Source organism: Salvelinus namaycush, chromosome 38, assembly GCF_016432855.1.
Source record: "Salvelinus namaycush isolate Seneca chromosome 38, SaNama_1.0, whole genome shotgun sequence".
Taxonomy (NCBI): Eukaryota; Metazoa; Chordata; class Actinopteri; order Salmoniformes; family Salmonidae; genus Salvelinus; species Salvelinus namaycush.
This window is the reverse complement of record NC_052344.1, coordinates 3,473,703-3,498,395: the sequence shown is the minus strand read 5'-3', so window position 1 is coordinate 3,498,395 and position 24,693 is coordinate 3,473,703. Positions and strand designations below refer to the sequence as shown.

The 24,693-nt window shown below is 42.6% G+C and overlaps 1 protein-coding gene across 1 annotated transcript in view; it reads left to right on the top strand.

The window, feature by feature from the left end:
- The first annotated feature begins 4,117 nt into the window (after positions 1 to 4,117).
- Positions 4,118 to 24,693, top strand: part of LOC120031782 (D(4) dopamine receptor-like) — a 52,547-nt gene continuing 31,971 nt past the window's right edge. The window contains exon 1 of the mRNA XM_038977602.1: positions 4,118 to 4,196. Within this exon, the coding sequence (XP_038833530.1) occupies positions 4,118 to 4,196 (79 nt within the window). The remainder of the gene's footprint in view (positions 4,197 to 24,693) is intronic.

Here is a 24,693-nt window from a genome sequence, read left to right as displayed (position 1 = left end):
AAGTGTTGAAAAAGTGTTGACAGTGCTGAATAACTTAGACATTAAACTTACTCATAAAAACAGCAGCTCTTTGCTGTATTCATTGAGTCTCTTTCTAGTCATGTTTTTAAAAGTTTAGAAATCACACATGATCAACTTTGCTATGCTTTCCAGGCTTCTTTTTGCAGTCTATTGTGCGAGAAAGCTGTGTAGGCACAGTGATCTGAGCTATCTGATTGGCCAGAGGTAGGCCTATAAGTGCACTTGATTTGCTCACTGGGCCTGCTGGGTGTTCCCAAAATGGGAACACTTTGCCTGCCTGGCACTAGGGCTGCTGAATCGAGCACCTACCGCCAAAAGTGTGAAACGAATAAAAAAAATAGGAATGCAAGGCTTTATTCATTGTTTTTTTCTCCAAAAATGTTTGACGATTGACTAGGAATCCCTTGGAGATCGACCACTCGATCGCAATCGACCGGTTGGTTACCACTGCTCTATGGTTTTCATGCCAAGCCGACGGACTCTACTATGTGGTCGGAATAGGTGTCGGAATAGGTGTTGGAATAGGTGTCGGAATAGGTGTCGGAATAGGTGTTTGAATGCAGTGTTTGGTTTTCGCCAGACATAATGGGACCAAGTTGACTCAGGTTTACCAAAAAGCACCTGGAAGCACCTGGATGATCATCAAAACTCTTGGAAGAACGTTCTATGAACAGATGAATCAAAAGTATAACTTTTTGGACGACATGGGTCCCAATACGTCTGGCGAAAACCAAACACTGCATTCCACAGTAAGAACCTCATACCAATGGTCAAAGATGGTGGTGGTAATAGATGGTTTGGGAATGCTTTGCTGCTTCAGAACCTGGACGACTTGCCTTAATAGAAAGAACCATGAATTCTGCTCTGTATCAAATAATTCTACAGGACAATGTCAGGCTATCCGTACATAAGCTGAAGCGCAGCTGCGTCTTGCAGCAAGACAATGATCCAAAACACACAGTCAAGTCTACATGAAAATGTCTAAAAGCAACACATTTGAAGTTTTGGAATTATCTAGTCAAAGTTTTTGAAATGTTGTGATAGGACTTGAAACGAGCAGTTCATGCTTGAAAACCCACAAATGTCGCTGAGTTAAAGCTGTTCTGCATGGGAAGAGTGGGCCAAAATTCCTCTACAGTGACGTGAGAGACTGATCAACAACTACAGGAAGCGTATGGTTGGAGTCATTGCTGCAAAAGGTGGCACAAACAGTTAGAGTGTAAGAGGGCAATTACTTTTACACACAGGGGCATTGGGTGTTGCGTAACTTTGTTCATTAAATACATTAAATAAGTATGTAATTGTTGTGTTATTTGTTCACTCAGGTTCCCTTTATCTAATAGTATGTTTTAGTTGAAGATCCGTTAACACTCAGCATCAAAAATATGCAAAAGTAGAATAAATTAGAAAGGGGGAAAATACTTTTTCAAGCACTGTACGTGATGGGATGTATAGACTATGGACAGTATGTGGATAGAATATGTAGTATATCTGAAGAATAGTATATGTACATCAATAGTTAAATAGGATACGCCTTGACTAGAATACAGTATATACAGTTGAAGTCGGAAGTTTGCATACACCTTAGTCAAATACATTTTCACTCAGATTTTCACAATTCCTGACATTTAATCCGAGTAAAAATTCCCTGTTTTAGGTCAGTTAGGATCACCACTTTATTTTAAGAAGGTCAAATGTCAGAATAATAGTAGAGAGAATTATTTATTTCAGCTTTTATTTATTTCATCACATTCCCAGTGGGTTAGAAGTTTACATACACTCAATTAGTATTTGGTAGCATTGCCTTTAAATTGTTTAACTTCGGTCTAACATTTCGGGTAGCCTTCCACAAGCTTCCTACAATAAGTTGGGTGAATTTTGGCCCATTCCTCCTGACAGAGCTGGTGTAACTGAGTCAGGTTTGTAGGCCTCCTTGCTCGCACGCGCTTTTCAGTTCTGTCCATGGGCTTTGTGATGGCCACTCCAATACCTTTACTTTGTTGTCCTTAAGCCATTTTGCCACAACTTTGGAAGTATGCTTGGGGTCATTGTCCATTTGGAAGACCCATTTGCGACCAAGCTTTAACTTCCTGACTGATGTCTTGAGATGTTGCTTCAATATATCCACATCATTTTCCATCCTCATGATGCCATCTATTTTGTGAAGTGCACCACTCCTGCAGCAAAGCACCCCCACAACAGGATGCTGCCACCCCCGTGCCTCACGGTTGGGATGGTGTTCTTCGGCTTGCAAGCCTCCCCCTTTTTCCTTCAAAAATAATGATGATCATTAGGGCCAAACAGTTCTATTTCTGTTTCATCAGACCAGAGGACATTTCTCCAAAAAGTACGATCGTTGTCCCCTTGTGCAGTTGCAAACCGTAGACTGGCTTTTTTTATGGCGGTTTTGGAGCAGTGGCCTTGAAATACATCCACAGGTATACCTCCAATTGACTCAAATTATGTCAATTAGCCTATCAGATGCTTCTAAAGCCATGACATCATTTTCAGGAATTTTCCAAGCTGTTTAAAGGCACAGCCAACTTAGTAAATGTAAACTTCTGACCCACTGGAATTGTAATACAGTGAAATATAAGTGAAATAATCTGTTTGTAAACAATTGTTGGAAAAATGACTTGTGTCATGCACAAAGTAGATGTCCTAACCGACTTGCCAAAACTATAGTTTGTTAACAAGAAATGTGTGGAGTGGTTGAAAAACGAGTTTTAATGACTCCAACCTAAGTGTATGTAAACTTCCGACTTCAACTGTATATATATATGAAGTGGGTAAAACAGTATGTAAACATTATTTAAAGTGACCAGTGTTCCATTATTAAAGTGAAAAGTGTTCCATGACTATGTCCATAGGGCAGTAGCCTCTTAGGTGCATGGTAGAATAACCAGGTGGAACAGTCTAGTGACAGTGACTAAAGTTCAGGGCAGGGTATTGGGCGGGCAGCCGCCTAGTGGTGACTATTTAACCGTTTGATGGCTTTGAGATAGAAGCTGTTTTTCAGTCTCTCGGTTCCCGCTTTGATGCACCTGTATTGATCTTGTCTTCTGGATGGTAGCGGGGTGAACAGGCTGTGGCTCAGGTGGCTGAGGTCCTTGATGACCTTCTTGGCCTTCCTGTGACACCAGGTGCTGTAGATGTCCTGGAGGGCAGGCAATGTGAACCCGGTGATGCGTTGGGCAGACCGCACCAGACCGCACCAACCTCTGGAGATACCTGCGGTTGTGGACCGTGCAGTTACCGTACCAGGCGATAATACAGGATGTTCTCAATGGTGTATTTGTAAACGTTTGTGAGGGTCTTATGGGCCAAGCCAAATTTTTTCAGCCTCCTGAGGATGGGGGTGTGCTCCCTGTGCTCCTTCATTTTGTTGAGGGAGAGGTTATTTTCCTGGCACCATTCCGCCAGGGCCCTCACATCCTCTCGTAGTCTGTCTCATCGTTGTTAGTAATCAGGCCTAGCATTGTTGTGTGATCTGCAAATTTGATGATTGAGTTGGAGATGTGCGTGGCCTCGCAGTCATGGTTGAATAGGGAGTACAGGAAGGGGCTGAGTAGGAACCATTGTGCGGCCCCTGTGTTGGGGGCGACCCATCAGGAAGTCCAGGACCCAGTTGCACAGGGAAAGGTTCAGACTCAGGGCCCCGAGCATAATGATGAAGGGTACTATGGTTTTGAAGGCTGAGCTGTTGTCAAGGAGCAGCATTCTTACATAGGTATTCCTCTTGTCCAGATGGGATAGGGAAGTGTGCAGCGCAATGGCGATTGCGTCATCCGTGGATCTATTGGGGTGATATGCAAAATGCAGTGGGGTCTAGGGTGTCAGATAAGGTGGAGGTTGATCCTTAACTAGCATCTCAAAGCACTTCACGATGACAGAAGTGAATGCGTAGTTATGATAGTCATTTAGTTCAGTTACCTTCACTTTCTTGGGTACAGGAACAATGGTGGACATCTTGGAGCAAGTGGGGACAACAGACTGGGATAGGGAGTGATTGAATATGTCTGTAAACATTCCAGCCAGCTGGTCTGTGCATGCTCTGAGGACGTGGCTAGGGATGCCGTCTGGGCTTAAATGTCTTATGTCGGCCACGAAGAATGAGAGCTCACAGTCCAAGGGAGCCGTGGCGGCACTGTGTTCCCTCAAAGCGGGCGACGAAGGTGTTTAGCTTGTACAGGAGCAAGACTTCAGTGTCCAGGACGTGGTTGGTTTTTCCCTTTATAATACGTGATGGTCTGGAGTCCCTGCCACATACGTCTCATGTCTGAGACGTTGAATTGTGACTCCACTTTGTCTCTGTACGGGACATTTTGCCTGTTTGTTTGCCTTACGGAGGGCATAACTGGACTGTTTATACTGAACCATATTCCCAGTCACCTTGCCCTGGTTAAATGCAGTTGTTCGCGTTTTCAATCTTGTGCGAATGCTGCCATCTATACACAGGTTTTGGTTTGGATAGGTTTAAATCGTCACAGTGGAAACAACATCCCCTATACACTTCCTGATGAACTCAGTCACCGTGTCAGAGTATACTTCAATGTTGTTCTCAGAAGCAACCCGAAACATACCCCAGTCCGCGTGATCAAAATAATCTTGAAGCATTGATTCCGATTGGTCAGACCAGCGTTAAACAGTCCTTAAAAAGGGTACTTCCTGTTTGAGTTTCTGCCTATAGAAAGGAAGGAGAAGGATGGAGGAGTGATCTGATTTGCCGAAGGGAGGGCAGGGGAGGGCCTTGTGGTCAACAGTTACTTATGCGTGAGTGGCACAGGCGATGTGGTAGCGATTTCTTCAGATTTTCTTTATTAAAGTCCCCAGCTACAGTAAATGCGGTTACCAGTTTGCACAAAGTCAAGTGTAATTCCCTGAGAGCCGTTGTGGTATCGGCTTGAAGGGGAATATACACAGTTGTGACAATGACAGAAGAGAATTCTCTCGGGAGGTAATGCGATCGGCATTTGATTGTGAGGTGTTTTAGGTCAGGTGAACAAAAGGACTTGAGTTCCTGTACATTACCACAATCACACCATGAGCAGTTAATCATGAAACATACACTACTGTTCAAAAGTTTGGGGTCACTTAGAAATGTTCTTGCTTTTGAAAAGTCTATTTCTCAAACTAGACACTCTAATGTACTTGTCCTCTTGCTCAGTTGTGCACCGGGGCCTCCCACTACTCTTTCTATTCTGGTTAGAGCCAGTTTGCGCTGTTCTGTGAAGGGAGTGGTACACAGCATTATACGAGATCTTCAGTTTCTTGGTAATTTCTCGCATGGAATAGCCTTTATTTCTCAGAACAAGAATAGACTGAGGAGTTTCAGAAGAAAGTTCTTTGGTTCTGGTCATTTTGAGCCTGTAATCGAACCCACAAATGCTGACGCTCCAGATACTCAACTAGTCTAAAGAAGGACAGTTTTGTTGCTTCTTTAACCAGCACAACAGTTTTCAGCTGTGCTAACATAATTGCAAAAGGGTTTTCTAATGATCAATTTGCCTTTTAAAATGATAAACTTGGATTAGCTAACACAACGTGCCATTGGAACACAGGAGTGATGGTTGCTGATAATGGGCTGTATGCCTATGTAGATATTCCATTACAAATCTGCCGTTTCCAACTACAATAGTCATTTACAACATTAACAATGTCTACACTGTATTTCTGATCAATTTTATGTTATTTTAATGGACAAAAATTAGCTTTTCTTTCAAAAACAAGGACATTTCTAAGTGACCCCAAACTTTTGAATGGTAGTAAGTAAGTTCTATATTGGACAGACACCAAGACACAACTAAAATACTATTTACACACTATTCATATATACATATTCATATTCTTATATACAGTACAGTTAAATTAAATCTTTAGAAAGAGGAGAGATGCGGGAGGGATTATATGTGACAGTGAGGGAGTATGAGGGAGTATACGTGACAGTACCCCCTCTGACGCGTGACTCCAGCTGCAAGGACGCCGACCAGAGGAACGGTCCCGGGGACCAGGAGCGGGCCGATCGTTTCTGCTGAGGCGCAGGAACCTGTCAAGCCAGCTGAGGCATGGGAGCCTGACAAACCGGCTGAGGCATGGGAACCTTACGAACAGGCTGAGGGATGGTAGCCTGATGAACTGGCTGAGGCATGGGAGCCTGCCGATCCGAGTCTTGTGAACCTGTCGAGCTAGCTGAGGCATGGGAGCCTGACAAACCGGCTGAGGCATGGGAGCCTGACGAGCTAGCTGAGGCATGGGAGCCTGATGAACCGGCTGAGGCATGGGAGCCTGACGAGCTAGCTGAGGCATGGGAGCCTGACCAGCTAGCTGAGGCGTCCTCGGTAGCTTCGACCACGGATGCTTGACGGGCCAACTGAGTCTTGTAAACCTGACGAGCCAGCTGAGGCATGGAAGCCCGACGAGCCAGCTGAGGCATCCCCGGTAGCTCCGGTAGCGAAACCCGGACCCAACGTCATCTACAAAATAAAAACAAAAAAATACTCCTTGATGCTCCCCTTGGGTGAGGTGTTCTTCTGTATGCCATTGTAACGGGTACGCAGGGAGTCGGGAAGCAAGTACAGGGAGTGAATCATTTAATAAATAAAAGAACATGGAACAAAACAAGAAACATGAAAAGTGTACAGACATGAAACAGAAACAGAGTCAATAACACCTGAGGAAAGAACCAAAGGGAGTGACAGATATAGGGGAGGTAATCAGAAAGGTGAAGGAGTCCAGGTGAGTGTCATGAGGCCATGGTGCGCGTAACGATGGTGACAGTAATGAAAGGTGAAAGGTGCACATATTATATTAGCAGAGCATTGCTTCTATGGTATTTTTTAAAAGGTTGTTTATTCTACATGGACATGTTCCTACATTTAAAAGTTATCAAAATACATAGTTTAGAATATCTACATAAATTCAGCAATTGCATTTTTCTCATATAACTCTGTAGGCTACTGACCTATTCAAAGTTTCCTGTGGCATCTCACCATACATCTGCCTGTAGTCATTGATCTCAACCTGCAGGAGGTTTGTTTGTTGTGATTGAGTGGGGGGAAACAGCTGTGGGCAAGGTTCTGACAGATGGGTGTGTCTTGGTGGTGGCAAGAACACACCCAAGAAACACCCACATCAAACCACACCACCAAGCCAACTCACATTTGGCTTCTGTCATGGCTGCCAGTATTTTTTGAGGAGCAAGCCAAAAATGAGGCCAAGTCAGAGTGTGCAGTTCCCCTTTAAATTAAGTCACTCAAAGACTTCCTACCTGTCAGCCTTGCATCACTATGTATCCCTCCACCCATGTCCCCTTTACTCTTTTTTTTATCCTCACCCAGACTATGATTAAGAATTGGGAAATGGTGCTCAACAGTTGACTGGGTATGAAGAATTAGGTAATTAGTCCACTGGGCTGGGAAATAAGAAAAATGGCCGGCCACAGCCATCACTTTCTAGCTGCTTAAACACAAGGTACGCTCTGTGTAGTTGCATTCCACCCTGTGCTGTGCTGTGTTCCACTGTTTTGTCACAAGCCAGGTAAATAAAGACAAGAGACATAGCACAGAGCACAAACAGGAAATGGTATTTCATCAAATAAAATAAAATAAAATTTATATAGCTCTTCTTACATCAGCTGATATATCAAAGTGTTGTACAGAAACCCAGCCTAAAACCCCAAACAGCAAGCAATGCAGGTGTAGAAGCACGGTGGCTAGGTAAAACTCCCTAGAAAGGCCAAAACCTAGGAAGAAACCTAGAGAGGAACCAGGCTATGAGGGGTGGCCAGTCCTCTTCTGGCTGTGCCGGGTGGAGATTATAACAGAACATGGCCAAGATGTTCAAATGTTCATAAATGACCAGCATGGTCAAATAATAATAATCACAGTAGTTGTCGAGGGTGCAACAAGTCAGCACCTCAGGAGTAAATGTCAGGTGGCTTTTCATAGCCGATCATTGAGAGTATCTCTACCGCTCCTGCTGTCTCTAGAGAGTTGAAAACAGCAGGTCTGGGACAGGTAGCACGTCCGGTGAACAGGTCAGGGTTCCATAGCCGAAAGCAGAACAATTGAAACTGGAGCAGCAGCACGGCCCGGTGGACTGGGGACAGCAAGGAGTCATCATGCCAGGTAGTCCTGAGGCATGGTCCTAGGGCTCAGGTCCTCCGAGAGAGAGAAAGAAAGAGAGAAAGAGAGAAAGAGAGAATTAGAGAGAGCATACTTAAATTCACACAGGACACCGGATAAGACAGGAAAAATACTCCAGATATAACAGACTGACCCTAGCCCCCCGACACATAAACTACTGCAGCATAAATACTGGAGGCTGAGACAGGAGGGGTCAGGAGACACTGTGGCCCCATCCGATGATACCCCCGGACAGGGCCAAACAGGCAGGATATAACCCCACCCACTTTGCCAAAGCACAGCCCCCACACCATTAGAGGGATATCTTCAACCACCAACTTACCATCCTGAGACAAGGCCGAGTATATCCCACAAAGATCTCCGCCACGGCACAACCCAAGGGGTGGCGCCAACCCAGACAGGAAGATCACGTCAGTGACTCAACCCACTCAAGTGACGCACCCTTCCTAGGGACGGCATGGAAGAGCACCAGTAAGCCAGGGACTCAGCCCCTGTAATAGGGTTAGAGGCAGAGAATCCCAGTGGAGAGAGGGGAACCGGCCAGGCAGAGACAGCAAGGGCGGTTCGTTGCTCCAGAGCCTTTCCGTTCACCTTCACACTCCTGGGCCAGACTACACTCAATCATATGACCTACTGTTGAGATGAGTCTTCAGTAAAGACTTAAAGGTTGAGACCGAGTCTGCGTCTCTAACATGGGTAGGCAGACTATTCCATAAAAATTGAGCTCTATAGGAGAAAGCCCTGCCTCCAGCTGTTTGCTTAGAAATTCTAGGGACAATTAGGAGGCCTGCGTCTTGTGACCGTAGCGTACGTGTAGGTATGTACGGCAGGACCAAAATGGAAAGATAGGTAGGAGCAAGCCCATGTAATGCTTTGTAGGTTAGCAGTAAGACCTTAAAATCAGCCCTTGCCTTAACATTTTATCCAGGTTGCTGCCCCTGTATGTGTGAGTCACTCACTCTGTGGGCTAATGGATCAATTGAGCAGCAGGATTAGTCAGGAGAATGGTAAATAAGAGATGTGATCTCAGACAGAGCACCCTATATAGTGTACTACTTTTGACTAGAGCCTATAGGGCTATGGTCAAAAGTAGCGAGCTATATAGGGAATAGGGTGACATTTGGGACATAGCCCCCACTCAGCACAGACAAACCCAATGTCGTCGATTCCCATCAGTGTGGCCTTTGGCAAACTGCCAGTCCCAATGAGAGGGCTCTGACCCATTGAGTGATCCATCGTTCGTGGCGTCTATTAGGTCAGTCTCGGGACATCAAAATGGCAATGAAGCTTTAACCTTTAGCCCTGTTCCTGTCTTGGCTGAATTGAATTACAGCGTTGAATTGAAGTTGGGAAATGTTATTCACAAGGTCGACAGGGCTGGAATATCTGAGACCCACAATAGATTGTCAGAGTTCTAAGGTGCAGACTTGTCTGTCTGCCTCTAACTCCTTTCTGTCTCTCAGCCCTTATTTTTTCTCCTCTTTTCTCTCTGGTCTGTCACACTCTATCTGGGCGTGTGTTTCTTTTTATTCTTGTCTGCTTGTCTTTGTCTGTCTGTGTCTTTTTTGTCTTCATTTTGTATACCCTTCTCTCTGTCTCTCCCCCTCCCTCTCCTTCTCTCTCTCTGTCTCTCTCTCTCGCACTCAGATGACATTGTGTGTGGGTATGATGGTGCCTCCCTTGTTTATCTCAGATAGACAGCCTTGAGGTCCAGATTAATCTTCTGCCCAGGGTGAGAGAACAGAGCGGAAAGGGGGAGGAGAGGAGGGAGGACGTAAAGGGACACGGGGGTCAGTGAGGGAAGGAGAGGGGAGAAGGCGAGAGGGGACAGGATGGGGAGGTGAATGATGGTGTATGAGGGTCAGTGAAGACTGTTAGGGGTCAGGAGGGTTGAGTGAGTGAGCACTTCAAATCTGCACTAAATCAAGAGAGTGAAGCAGAATCTACTGCTATTGCCAAAGGGTCAAGTTGGTTTTATTCAGATGTTATTCAGATTGTCTGTCAAGGTTGAGAACCTTCCTGCGCATCAAGAAGGACACAGAGAGATCAGAGCCACGGACGACAGGCACATGAAGCGAATGATGAAACGTGATTACACTGTGAGAGCCATTTCACAGAGAGGTGAGAGAGGAGAGAGCGAGAGAGAAACGGAAGACAGAGAAGGAGAAAATGAGAGGGAGAAAGAGAAGGGGGCAGACAGAGAGAGAGTCAGAAAGAGAGATAAAGAGAGAGAGGAGGAGGTGAGACAGCCACCTGAGATGCAACTGAAATTTTGCGGGTGAGGAGAGAGCGAGCGAGGATGGAGGAAGCTTTCCTTGAAGTGCTGGGCATCTTGTTCTGACATGCATTATCTGAATTAGCCCATCAGAATTATACCTACGGAGTAGCGTCTTCTATGGAGGAACTTTGAATGTCTTTTAATGTTGTACCAGAGAAAACGTTAGCTAGCTAACAAGCTTTTGTGTGCAGAGCAGCTCTAGAATTCAAAACACGTCTTACCTTTTTGTAGTTAATGAATTCAATGAGAAACATGATAACTATAGTATTTTTAACTAGCATTGGAAAAGTTAATGCATTCTCTCCTTAATTTCTGAATCATGCTTGTACAGTTGTCAGTAGGCTACAGTAACCTATGCTTCAAAGGGGAGGGGCAGGTACCTTACATACACCCACTAGGAAAGATTTCCAGCTGGCAGGCAGACGCTGGAATACGTTTCTGAGTGACAGAGTGAGGGCTTTGCATAGGCGCTTTGTTGCCTGGAACGTAAAAAAAAATATGTATTCACCCGGTTCCAATGCTTTTAAAATAACGTTTTGGTTCCGGGAACAGTATAGATCACTTTTGTTTCCGGTTCGGGTTCTGTTCCTCAAATAATTTCGTTATTTTCCTGTTTTCGGTACTGTTCCCTGAACCGGTTCCAACCCTTGCAATGGACCAAGGAGAAATAAAAGACTGAACCTCTCAGCTGTCAGCCCCGACACCTGAGGGTAAACATAATGCCAAAGACTAGGCTTGACAGCTTCGCCACTGGAAGGACATAAGTACAGATGTAGGCCCAGTGGCAGTGATCAATGTGAAGAGTGCCAAAGAGATGTGTGGCACTTTGCGCGTGTAGGTGCATGTGTGTGAATGCGTGTTAGTAGTAATATAGTGAAGCGAGGGAATTTTTTTCCACTTTTTCATTCAGCCGCAGCACACGACATACTGTAGGGCAGAGAGAAAGGTCAGTATCTAAGCAGCTAGAGAAGACAACAGTTGAATGCACATTTATTTTTAAGAACTGCTGTTTCTATAAATGTATGCTTCTAAGAATAAGAGCACATTTTTCGCTACAGTAGTTCTCTGTAGAAATGGGCTGTACCAAGCACAAACATGCAGTGCCATTTCTATACAAATGAACTAGTACTCTATCTGTAACCTAGAATGAAACCTACACTGCATCTGCTATATTCCATATTTGACAGAGGTTTGATACCTCTGTCCCCATCATCCGTCATCTCTTCATTCTACCTTATGAATGGGCATAAAAGCCCCTTTCGCTTTCATCTCCCTCAAAATGCAAATGACAGGCAGAACGGTGGCAGTCAGTGTACCGTGTTCAGGGGCCTTCAGAGCTGACCATTTGCATAGCGACTGTCACCGCGGCCGTGCACTCTAATAGAAACCCTCTGACAGTGATAAATAAGACTGTAGAGAGACAGACCAGCAGGAGACCCTCTGTATTTGAAATGTACATTTTTTAAAAACTTTATTTAACTAGGCAAGTCAGTTAAGAACAAATTCTTATTTACAATGACGGCCTACCAGGGAACAGTGGGTTAACTGCCTTGTTTAGGGGCAGAACGACAGATTTTGACCTTCTCAGCTCGGGGATTCAATACAGCAACCTTTCGGTTACTGGCCCAACGCTCTAACCACTAGGCTACCTGCCGCCCCAAAAGACCGGTTAGGACAGAATGCAACCTTCACAAAGCCTTAATATAAAACCACAGCAGGTATGATAAGAGTGAGCCGACCTGGCACATGTTCCTTGAGGAATCAGTGTGGAAAAATGGCCACATAATATCGGATTTGGATTCAAAAGCCACCAACTCATTTTTCTGTTTAAGAAGAAGAATTTATTTAAAATGTAGCCGGTGTGAGTCACTGAAAACACAAAGTCACAGCGTGTGTTAATCTCTCAAAGCAGGACCCTGATCTCTCCTTCTCTCCCTATCTATGGCTACATATCTCATCTCCTCCTTTCTCTTTGTATCTGCCTGAACAACAGACAAATAAAGGGAAGCGGATGGGAGGCTGCCAGCCTAGATCAGAGGACTTCAACCACACAACCAGCAAGGAACTCTGAGAGAGATACAGTGCCTTCAGAAAGTATTCATAACCCTTGACTTATTGCACATTTTGCTGTGTTATAGCCTGAATTCAAAATGTATTAAATAGATTTTTTTCTCAACCATCTACACACAATGCCACATAATGACAAAGTGAAAACATGTTTTTTTTTTATGAAATACAGAAATATCTCATTTACATACAGTACCAGTCAAAAGTTTGGACATACCTACTCATTCAAGGGTTTTTCTTTCTTTTTACAATTTTCTACATTGTAAAAAAGTTGTGAAGACATCAAAACTATGAAATAACATATGGAATCATGTAGTAACCAAAAAAAGTGTTAAACAAATCAATATATATTTTATATTTGAGAATTTTCAAAGTAGCCACCCTTTGCCTTGATGACAGCTTTACACACTCTTGGTATTCTCTCAACCAGCTTCACTTGGAATACTTTTCCAAGTGAAGTCTTGAAGGAGTTCCCACATGTGTTGAGCACTTGTTGGTTGCTTTTCCTTCACTCTGCGGTCTAAACTCATCCCAAACCATCTCAATTGGGATGAGGTTGGGTGATTATGGAGGCCAGGTCATCTGATGCAGCACTCCATCACTCTCCTTCTTGGTCAAACAGCCCTTACACAACCTGGAGGTGTGTTGGGTCATTATCCTGTTGAAAAAAAATGATAGTCCCAGTAAGCGCAAACCACAAGGGATGGTGCATTGCCGCAGAATGCTGTGGTAGCCATGCTGGTTAAGTGTGCCTCGAATTCTAAATAAATCACTGACAGTGTCACCAGCAAAGCACCCCCACATATCACACCTCCTCCTCCATGCTTTACGGTGGGAAATACACATGCGGAGATCATCCGTTCACCCACTCTGCGTCTCACAAAGACACCGAGATTGGAACCAAAAATCTCAAATTTAGACCAAAGGACAGATTTCCACCGGTCTAATGTCCATTGCTCGTGTTTCTTGGCCCAAGCAAGTCTCTTCTTCCTTGTGGTGTCCTTTAGTAGTGGTCTCTTGCAGTAATTCGACCATGAAGGCCTGATTCACGCAGTTTCCTCTAACAGTTGATGTTGAGATGTGTCTGTTACTTCAACTCTGAATAATTTATTTAGGCTGCAATTTCTGAGGCTGGTCATTCTAATGAACTTATCCTCTGCAGGTAACTCTGGGTCTTCCTTTCCTGTGGCAGTCCTCATGAGAGCCAGTTTCATCATAGCAATTGATGGTTTTTGTGACTGCACTTGAAGAAACTTTAAAAGTTCTTGAAATGTTCCGTATTGACTGACCTTCATGTCTTAAAGTACTGTCGTTTCTTTGCTTATTTGAGCTGTTCTTGCCATAATATGGAGTTGGTCTTTTACCAAATAGAGCTATCTTCTGCATACCACCCCTACCTAGTCACAACACAACTGTTTGGCTCAAACACATTTAGAAGGAAAGAAATTCCACAAATTAACTTTTAACAAGGCACACCTGTTAATTGAAATGGATTCCAGGTGACTACCTCGTGAAGCTGGTTGAGAGAACGCCAAGAATGTGCAAAGCTGTCTCATCACATTGAAGAATCTCAAATATAAAATATATTTTGATTTGTTTAACTCTTTTTTGTTTACTACATGATTCCATATGTGTTATTTCATAGTTTTGAAGTCTTCACTATAAATAAAGAAAAACCCTAGAATGAGTAGGTGTGTCCAAACCTTTGATTGGTGCTGTAAGTATTCACAGCCCTGAGTCAATACTTTTAAGAAGTCTTTCTGGGTACGTCTCCAAGATCTTTGCACACTTGGATTATGCAACATTTGCCCATTGTTCTTCAAGCTCTTTCAAATTGGTTGTTGATCATTGCTAGACAACCATGTTCAGGTCTTGCCATAGATTTTTAAGTAGATTTAAGTCAACACTGTAACTCGGCCACTCAGTAACATTCACCGTGTTCTTGTCAAGCAACTCCAGTGTAGATTTGGCCTTGTGTTTCAGGTTATTGTCCTGCTGAAAGGTGAATAAATCTCCCAAACATAATTCCAATTTGACATTATGGTGTATTGTGTGTAGGCCAGTGACACAAAATCCAAATGTCATACATTTTAAATTCAGGCTGTAACACAACAAAATGTGGAAAAAGTAAAGCGGTGTGAATACTTTCTGAAGGCACTGTATGGGGTGAGTCTGTGATATCACAAGTAGTAAGACGCATGAATGTATCTAACTAAAGCTAGGGTTTCAAAACTGCTGGTAATTTACTAAAGTTACCGGAACTTTCAGTAATTTTGGTAATTAACAGGTGATCTATGGCAATCTATGGTAACGTTTGTAAGGTATACATAAATAACATAAAAAAATGTAATAATGCATAGTATTCATTTTGTATGTGTCCATATTGTCCATGAGTTTCTAATGGATAGACCATATGGTTCAAGAGAAAATAGCCTAATTAATGAAAAAAGCATCTAATCAACAATGGCACTCTTCCAACTACAGAATTTTTTTCACAACTGCCACCTGTTTGACGCCAAAACATTTAGAACAAACACATATTGACATAGTAAAAAAAATATAAATGTGTAATAAGATATAAAGGATATTTCATGCTGTAACCCTCATATTAAACATCAGTGGTATTCACTAAATTGATGGTTTGCATTTAGGATCATGTTTTTCAGCTTAATCATTATATATTTTGTATAGAAAATAATCTTATTTGATTACTTTATATATTTTACATGTGAAAAGGCCACACAGAAGGCCAGAGTTAATTACAGACACCTGTGATAATCAGAAGTACCACAAAAGGCCACTAGATGTCATGTGATAAAATTCCCAAAAATGTGAAAGTTACCAAAATTCTTGAAAGTTACTAGCAATATACCCTCTCTTTGCAACCACAACTAAAGATTAAACCATGCATAAAACATGGATAGACCAATTTCTTTTTTTAAAGAAGGAAATTCTAACAGGAGACAAGTAGAGAATTATGAGGAGCCTTTAAATGGCTTTTTGCAGACATTGTGGGAGCCACTAATTGGAGTTAAGCTTGGTAAAGCTGGATGGCTTTGTGATGTGACAGTCAGTGTAACTAACACAAACATACACCCGCAACCACACACACAGGTACACACACACACAGGTACACACACACACAGGTACACACACACACACACACACACACACACACACACACACACACACACACACACACACACACACACACACACACACACACACACACACACACAGTCTCTAGACACAACAAACACACCCTCAATTAAATAAAACATGAAAAGAACATCCGGAGCACACTGTTAAAATTGAGCATTTGGAAGTCAATGGATTCTGAAAGGTTCCATAAATATCACCTGTTCTGGGACATGTAAATCAATGTTGATGAGACTAAGTTTTGGCACTTAATCATATGTTAGCCAAGGATGTAGTGTAATCCATTCAGATATGATCACCGAGCGGGCGCCCATCTGACCATGGCCGCGGGCCACTTTAATAAGGAGCAGGGAGCCTGTCCAGGTGAATAATGATTTGAGGGACACACACACCCACAAAGATACACACACACACACACACACACACACACACACACACACACACACACACACACACACACACACACACACACACACACACACACACACCACAAGCACGCACGCACGCACGCACGCACGCATGCACACCACAACAACAAATGGAGCCAATTAGCGGGGGCAGTGAGAGGTTCACCTTGTAGCTGAGAGTATAGAGAGCAGACAACTCCATCACGTCATACCTCATATATGAACAGTGTACCATTAGAGGGAGCACACACAGACCAGGTGCCGATACAACAAATCTCATAAGACCAGAACAAATGCAGCATGAGAGCTCCTAATACATCATATTACGTGACCCTTGTTTTACAGTGACCTGCACAAAATGAACCAGTCGTAACATGTATCATTATTGAAACACAATGACCCTGAAAAAGTAATATCAGCAGAGATATTCAACAGTGAACATGGTTCAAAACAGGTCAGTGTGTGGGAGAGGAGGTGACAATAGGGAGGGAGGGCAGAAGAAATAGAAGGAGCAGATTGAGAAAGAGACAAGAAGCGAAAGAGACACAGAGAAACAAATATGTGGAAAAAGAGATGCAGGCACAGATATTGAAAAGTAAAGTATGTGCAGTAAAGGGCGGGAGGGAACATTAAAAACTTCTTTGTGACAGGGGGCAGCATTTTCACTTTTGGATGAATTGCGTGCCCATAGTGAACTGCCTCCTACTCTGTCCCAGATGTTAACATATGCATATTATTATTACTATTGGATATAAAACACTCTGATGTTTCTAAAACTGTTCGAATGATGTCTGTGAGTATAACAGAACTCATATTGCAGGCAAAAACCTGAGAAAAAATCCAAACAGGAAGTGAGAATTCTGAGGCTGGTCGATGTTCAACTCATCGCCTATTCAATTCCCTGTAAGATATGGATCTGTTTGCACTTCCTACGCCTTCCACTAGATGTCAACAGTCTGTAGAACATGGAATGAAGCCTCTACTGTGATGTTGAGCCGGATGGGAGGTGTTTCAGTCATTGGTCTGGCAGAATGCCAGTTCCTGGTCATGCGCATTCCAAACGATATCGTCTTGCTTTTCATTACTTCTAGAGACACAAAGGAATTCTCCGGTTGGAACGTTATTGGATAGTTATGATAACAACATCCTGAAGATTGATTCTCTACTTAGTTTGACCAGTTTATTCGACCTGTAATATAACTTTTTGAAGTTTTCGTCCGAGTTCGCCTGCATCTGCACGAGCGTTTGGACATGTGCACTAAACATGCTAGCAAAAGTAGCTACTTAGACATAAGTAATGGACATTATCGAACAAAACAACGATTTATTGTGGAACTAGGATTCCTGGGAGTGCATTCTGATGAAGATCATCAAAGGTAAGGGAATATTTATGATGTAATTTCGTATTTCTGTTGACTCCAACATGGCGGAGAAATGTTGTTATATCTGAGCGCCGTCTCAGATTATTGCATGGTGTGCTTTTTCCGTAAAGTTTTTTTGAAATCTGACACAGCGGTTGCATTAAGAACAAGTGTATCTTTAATTCTATGTAAAACATGTATCTTTCATGAGTGTCATCTGATGAAGATCATCAAAGGTTAGTGATATATTTTATCTCTATTTCTGCTTTTTGTGACTCCTATCTTTGGCTGGGAAAATGGCTGTGTTTTTCTGTGGCTATGTACTGAGCTAACATAATCGTTTGGTGTGCTTTCGCCGTAAATCCTTTTTGAAATCAGACATGTTGGCTGGATTCACAACAAGTGTAGCTTTAATTTGGTGTCTTTCATGTGTGATTTCATGAAACATAGATTTTTTATAGTAATATATTTGAATTTGGCGCACTACATTTTTTCTGGCTTTTGGCCAAGTGGGACGTTAGCGTCCCACATATCCCAGAGAAGTTATTAAGAAAACAGAGAAACTATGACACCCATCAAGGGACCCAGGGAGAGAACTAGAAATGGAAAAATACCCACATTAGCTATGTTTCCATCCAATTGGCAACAGATTTTCATTATTCTACAATCTGCATAAAAACGAAAGTTTCCCCACCAGAGATGTGTTTCCATCAAACAGACTTATTGTGGATAAAAAGCTGTGCGTGATGATGTAGCGCACATGAAAATAACTTCTGCAGTTAAATTCCCATGTACCGATTTTAAAAATACATGTTAAATGGGTTTCCATCGCATTTTCAACTCTACTGATGGTTTTGTCAAAAACTGTAGCGTTATACACTGTGTACAAAACATTATGAACACCTGCTCTTTTCATGACAGACTGACCAGGTGAATCCAGGTGAAAGCGATGATCCCTTATTGATGTCAATTGTTAAACCCACTTCAATCAGTGTAGATGAAGTGGAGGAGACAGGTTAAATAATACTTTTTAAACCTTGAGACAATGATTGAGTATGTGTGTCGTTCAGAGGGTGAATGGGTTAGACAAAATATTTAAGTGCCTTTGAACAGGATATGGTCATAGCTGCGGGAAGCAGGGGTGCAGAGGTTGCTGCAGCACCCCCTGAAAAATCAGAATAATGTTTTAAATATATATATACACAGTACCCAGGGGCGATTTTAGCATGTAAATAGAAACGTGGGATGCATGCCAGCAAACCACTACACAACACAACACTAAACAATACATTAATTGCACTATAACGGTGACAAATGGTGCCCAAAAACTGTTAAGGTCTACATAAAGCTGTCCCAACAGCAGAGTTCCAACAGCAGTCCCAACACCTTACCTCTGCTACACCTGGCTATCAGCGGAGCCTTGTCTGGCAGCGAAACAGTTCATGCAGCCTCATTACTGCCTTTAAAAAAAAATAGCTGATATGGCTGACTTGCTTGAACAAATATGGTTTCTACTGACAATTGAGATGTACAAACTATGGCATAAGGGGACGACAAGCGGTTAAGAGGCAATCCGTAATTTCGATTAAGACATTAAATGAGCGAGCTAGGACGGACGTAACGTTAGTCAATATAGCTATTTGTTTAGCCCTTTTGAAATGTACAGTGACAGAATTCAGAACATGTGCTGTTCTTCATGGGCAACTTTTGTCATCAAAGTCTGGCATTCTCTAGATTTATGGTGCTTTCAAAACAACTGGAGGCCGGATTTACAATTACGAGTTAGATGACCGTTCAAAACATATTTTCCCCAGTAGGAGCTCGTTTATTCCCGACTTCCCAGTTGTCTTGAACTCACTGAAGTCAAGTTTTTGCAGTTCCGAGTTAACAGTTGTTTTGAGGGCAGCACAAATCATGCTTCATTGACAACAAGGCCAATGTTGAATGTTTATCATTTAAACTTGGAAAAGAGACCCTTAATCCCAGATTTGGGACCACACAGCCACTGTCACTGATTCCTTTCAAACCACTAGTTGAATTTTCGATTTCCAACTTGTTGTGTAATGTTTATGTCCAATAGCCGATGAGCACCGATACGTTTTATCTATAATTTCTCTTCATATTTCTCTTCATTTGACAAGGATTAAAAAGGATTTGCCAGTAGATTGTCGACTTGATTCATGATGATGACTGCTAGCTAAGATTTTGAAAGTATGATGTTGACATGATCAGTCCAATCAAAGTTACTGTACATAAAACGTGATTTGACGTAATTTTATCTGTGGCCAATGACCTTGAGCCTTCTTGGATGGGCACTTCTAATATACCTCTATGGCAGCACCAAAAAGGCTAGATTTCTGGGGTCTCCTCTTACACTTGGCAGTGACGTAGTGTCCCCATGAGTGACAGAACACTGAGCCAATCACGGCGCAACGCTCCGTATTTTCTGCTGGCTTGCCCCACCACAACAGAAAGCATTGAGCTAGGCTGAAACACCTGCATTTTGGAACTCCTTACTCAAGAAAACAAAAAAGAGACTATGTTTGTATGCGGCTTTATTAACTCAATTATATATTCTTTTTACATTGTTTGCATACTGATATGTGACATGTATTAATGCCAAAATAACATGCAAAACAGGCAAGCCCCCCCCAAACATTTTATTTTTGCAAAAAATGTGGGGCTCAAAACCTACCTGCCCTGAATGACGTGTCGCCACTGACAGTATCAGTCAAAAGTTTGGACACACAGGGTTTATCTTTATTTTTAGTATTTTCTACATTGTAGAGTAATAGTGAAGACATCAAAACTATGAAACAACACATATGGAATCATGTAGTCACCAAAAAATTGTTCCACAAATCAAAATATATTTTAGATTTTAGATTCTTCACAGTAGCCACCCTTTGCCTTGAAGACAGCTTTGCGCACTCTTGGCATTCTCTCAACCAGCTTCATGAGGTAGTCACCTGGAATGCATTTCAATTAACAGGTGTGCCTTGTTAAAAGTTCATATGTGGTATACAGAAGATAGCCCTATTTGGTAAAAGTCCAAGTCCATATTATGGCAGGAACAGCTCAAATAAGCGAAGAGAAACAACAGTCCATCATTACTTTAAGGCATGAAGGTCAGTCAATATGGAACATTTCAAGAACGTTTCTTCTAATGCAGTCGCAAAAACCATGAAGCGCTATGATGAAACTGGCTCTCATGAGGACTGCTACAGGAAGACCCAGAGTTAACTCTGCAGAGGATAAGTTCATTAGAGTTAACTGCACCTCACATTGCAGCCCAAATAAATTATTCACAGAGTTCAAGTAACGGACTGTCACGTTTACTCCCGCTCCCCGGCGCTCGACGTCGACAGTTTACTCATTATTACGCGCACCTGAGACTCTCCATCACCTTCCTGATTACCTCCCCTATATCTGTCACTTCCTTTGGTTCTTTCCCCAGGCGTTATTGTTTCTGTTCCTGTGTTTCTTGTCTGTACGCTACTCATGTTTCTTGTTTTGTTCCATGTTCCATTATTTATTAACTTCACTCCCTGTACTTGCTTCCCGATTCTTAGCGTACACGTTACATAGACACATCTCAACATCAACTGTTCAGAGGAGACTGCAAAGAAACCACTACTAAAGGACACCAATAAGAAGAAGAGACTTGCTTGGGCCAAGAAACACGAGCAATGGACTTTAGACCGATGGAAATCTGTCCTTTGGTCTGATGAGTCCAAATTTGAGATTTTTGGTTCCAACCGTCAGGTCTTTGTGAGACGCAGAGTAGTGATCTCCGCATGTGTGATCTCCACATGTGTGGTTCCCACGTGAAGCATGGAGGAGGAGGTGTGATGTTGTGGGGGTGCTTTGCTTTGCTTGCTGGTGACACTGTCAGTGATTTATTTAGAATTCAAGGCACACTTAACCAGCATGGCTACCACAGCATTCTGCACCGATACGCCATCCCATGTGGTTTGCGCTTAGTGGGACTATCATTTGTTTTTCAACATGACAAGGACCCAAAACACACCTCCAGGTTGTGTAAGGGCTATTTGACCAGGGAGCGTGATGAAGTGCTGATTCAGATGACCTGGCCTCCACAATCACCTGACCACAATCACCTGACCACAATCACCCTCAGAGCTACAAAATGGTATATCATACATGACAGTTGAGGAACAATGGGAAAGTCATTTTGCTTTGAAAGTTGATAAACTTGTAAACTCACTTTTGAGAAAAGGGCCTTTGAATGTTTTGGTACGACTATTGTAGAGTCCTTCTTTGTCTACACTCATTCAGCATCATTCACACCCTCTTAAACTTTAGCCCCACCCATCTCTTTAAGGGTTGATCAGAATGTACTAACAGCAGTCAAGCACCCAAGCTAACTTGCCAGCTACTTCCAGACATCTAAGTGAGAGAGAACAGCTCACTGAACATTACTCACCCTGGCAGAGCTGGTTAGGCTGTTATGTGATCCAGAGCGTTGGTGACTGTGCAACTGTGCTGTCAGATTGTCTGTTCGTAAATTCAGAGAGTTTTGTGTTCAGAGCGCACACCGGACGCTCTGGCTGATGAGTTTACTGACATCACGCCATATTCAACTGGTGTTGCGCTCTCTGGCACACTCAGACGAGAGTGATCTGAAATCGGAGTAGACGGCCATACTGAATTTACGAACGCACCCAAAATGGTTATTTGCATAGTGGAGTCTTTCGTTAAGACATGTAGCTAGCTACATAATAATCACAACTCGTGACGTTACTACCCTGCATAAATTTGCAGGTTGCGAACCAACCAGGTTCAATGTTAGCTAGATAACATTAGGCTATAGCTAGCTAAGCAAATGTCTCCGAGATACAAATAAGGTCATACACATAATGTTAGCTAGCGAGCCAGCCAGTTAACGTAAGCTAGCTAGGTAAACAATGAACCATAATCACAACTAATGATGTTTCTACCCTGCATGAATCTGCAGATAGCTAACCAACCAGGTTCAATGTTAGCTAGCTAACATTAGGCTATAGCTAGCCAAGCAAATTGCTCTTTCTGTCAAAATTTGAAACGTGTAATATCTGAAAATGTAGCTAGCTAGACTATCTTACCCATATACTGTACATCATTCATGGTTGGACGCGTCTTCTGTCGGATGCCATGGTTGCCCTTAGTTTGAAGATGTAATCCGGAGACAGGTGTTTTCTACATCTCCTTAGCTATCATCCTCAAATTCCACTGATTTCAAAACTCAGTCCTCCAGAAAGTGGAGAGCAACACTTTTGCAGTTTTAATACACAAGACATTTAAAAAAAAAAGCAGCATTAGACAGGATTACCTAGACATACTGACCAGCTCAAATAAACAGACGCGTGCTATGTGGCAGACGAATCCAAACTCATCTCTTGATATGACCAGCCCACTCATTATCTCGGCCAATCATGGCTAGCGGGAAGGTTGCTGTCTATTTTTTGGCTAAACCAACTAGGCTCGTAATTTAACAATTTGATTTGTATTTACAGATGGCATACACGTTATTATTAGGCCACATGAAAGTTCACATGTTTGAGAAGGCATTTCTGCCAAAAAAAACGCATTTTGATCCCCCAAAAAGTTCATGTTCAAACGGCTCTCCTGTGAAGTAGTGACTCGCAACATACGCCTAGTTTGCTGAAATGGGTCACATATGTGGGAACTCCTTCAAGACTGTTGGAAAAGCATTCCTCATTAAGCTGGTTGAGAGAATGCCAAGATTGTGCAAAGCTGTCATCAAGGGTGGTGTCACGCCCTGACCTTAGAGAGCTTTTTATGTCTCTATTTTGGTTTGGTCAGTGTGTGATTTGGTTGGGCATTCTATGTTCATTTTTCTATGTGTTGTATTTCTTTGTTTTGGCCGGGTATGGTTCTCAATCAGGGACAGCTGTCTATCGTTGTCTCTGATTGGGAACCATACATAGGTAGCATTTTCCCACCTGTGTTTTGTGGGTAGTTATTTTCTGTTTAGTGTTGTCTGTACCTGACAGGACTGTTTCGGGTTCGTTTCTCACTTTGTTGTTTTTGTTCTAGTGTTCAGTGTTAATAAATATCATGAACACTTACCACGCTGCGCTTTGGTCCGATCCTTCCTCATGCAACGATGAGCGTTACAGATGGCAAATTTGAAGAAACTAAAATATAAAATATATTTTGATTTGTTTAACACTTTTTTTGGTTACTACATGATTTCATATGTATTTCATAGTTTTGATGTATTCACTATTATTTTACAATGTAGAAAATAGTGAAAATAAAGAAAAACCCTTGAATGAGTACTGTAGGTGTGTCCAAACTTTTGACTGGTTCAGTATATATATTTATAAAAAATATATTTTTCCACAAAAGTAGTGCACTGGGCCTTTACTAGTCCTGTATTAGCGGACTGATATAGCTGTCTATAGCGCAGGCAACAAAAAAAAATCTGGAAATAAACAAAGAGGCAGGAAGCCAGGAAAGAGGCAACCAGACAGAGAATAGAGAGGAATGGAGCTAGTCAAACGTAGGCGATCTCTGTGGAAACGGCTTAAGCGGAGAGATAAAAGGGGTGAGTGAAGAGGTGAAGGAGGGAGAGGTGGAGGAAGAGGGCTCAGAGACTCAGCTCTCCTATCTGTGTGTGTGGGGGGGGGGGGGGGGTCCGGAGGAGGATGCGGAGAGAGGTGGATGAGCATTTCGCAGCTGTGGAACAGTCTTCGCTCTCACCTCCTTCAAACATACAGTTTACATTTACAAGTAGTCATATGACCCCTGCTGAAATCTGTCAATTAAAAAAGCAGAGCTCTTTAGAAGGGCAGGAAGTGATTTAATAGATCAAACACACTCGTCTGACACTTTTACACATTCTCCCTCCTTTCTTCTCGCTCTCGCTAAATAAACCTTAAACATGTAAACGGCAACGACATGTGTAACAACCTCATTGCAGCTGTGATAAAGACACTCTGGCACACATTCATCTTCACACGTGATCTTTAAAACCAGAGATCAAAGAAGGAACAGGAGCTGCTGTTTGAAGTCTAATTAAACTATCGGCCTCCCCCTTGGCTTGCGAGCGGCCGACGGCCAGCAACACCTTATACTACACAGAACAGGGAGCCATTTGAGACACATCCATAGTGTAATCAGTGCTACTTTTATTTATTTATTTATTTCACATTTATTTAACCAGGTAGGCCAGTTGAGAACAAGTTCTCATTTACAACTGCGACCAGGCCAAGATAAAGCATAGCAGT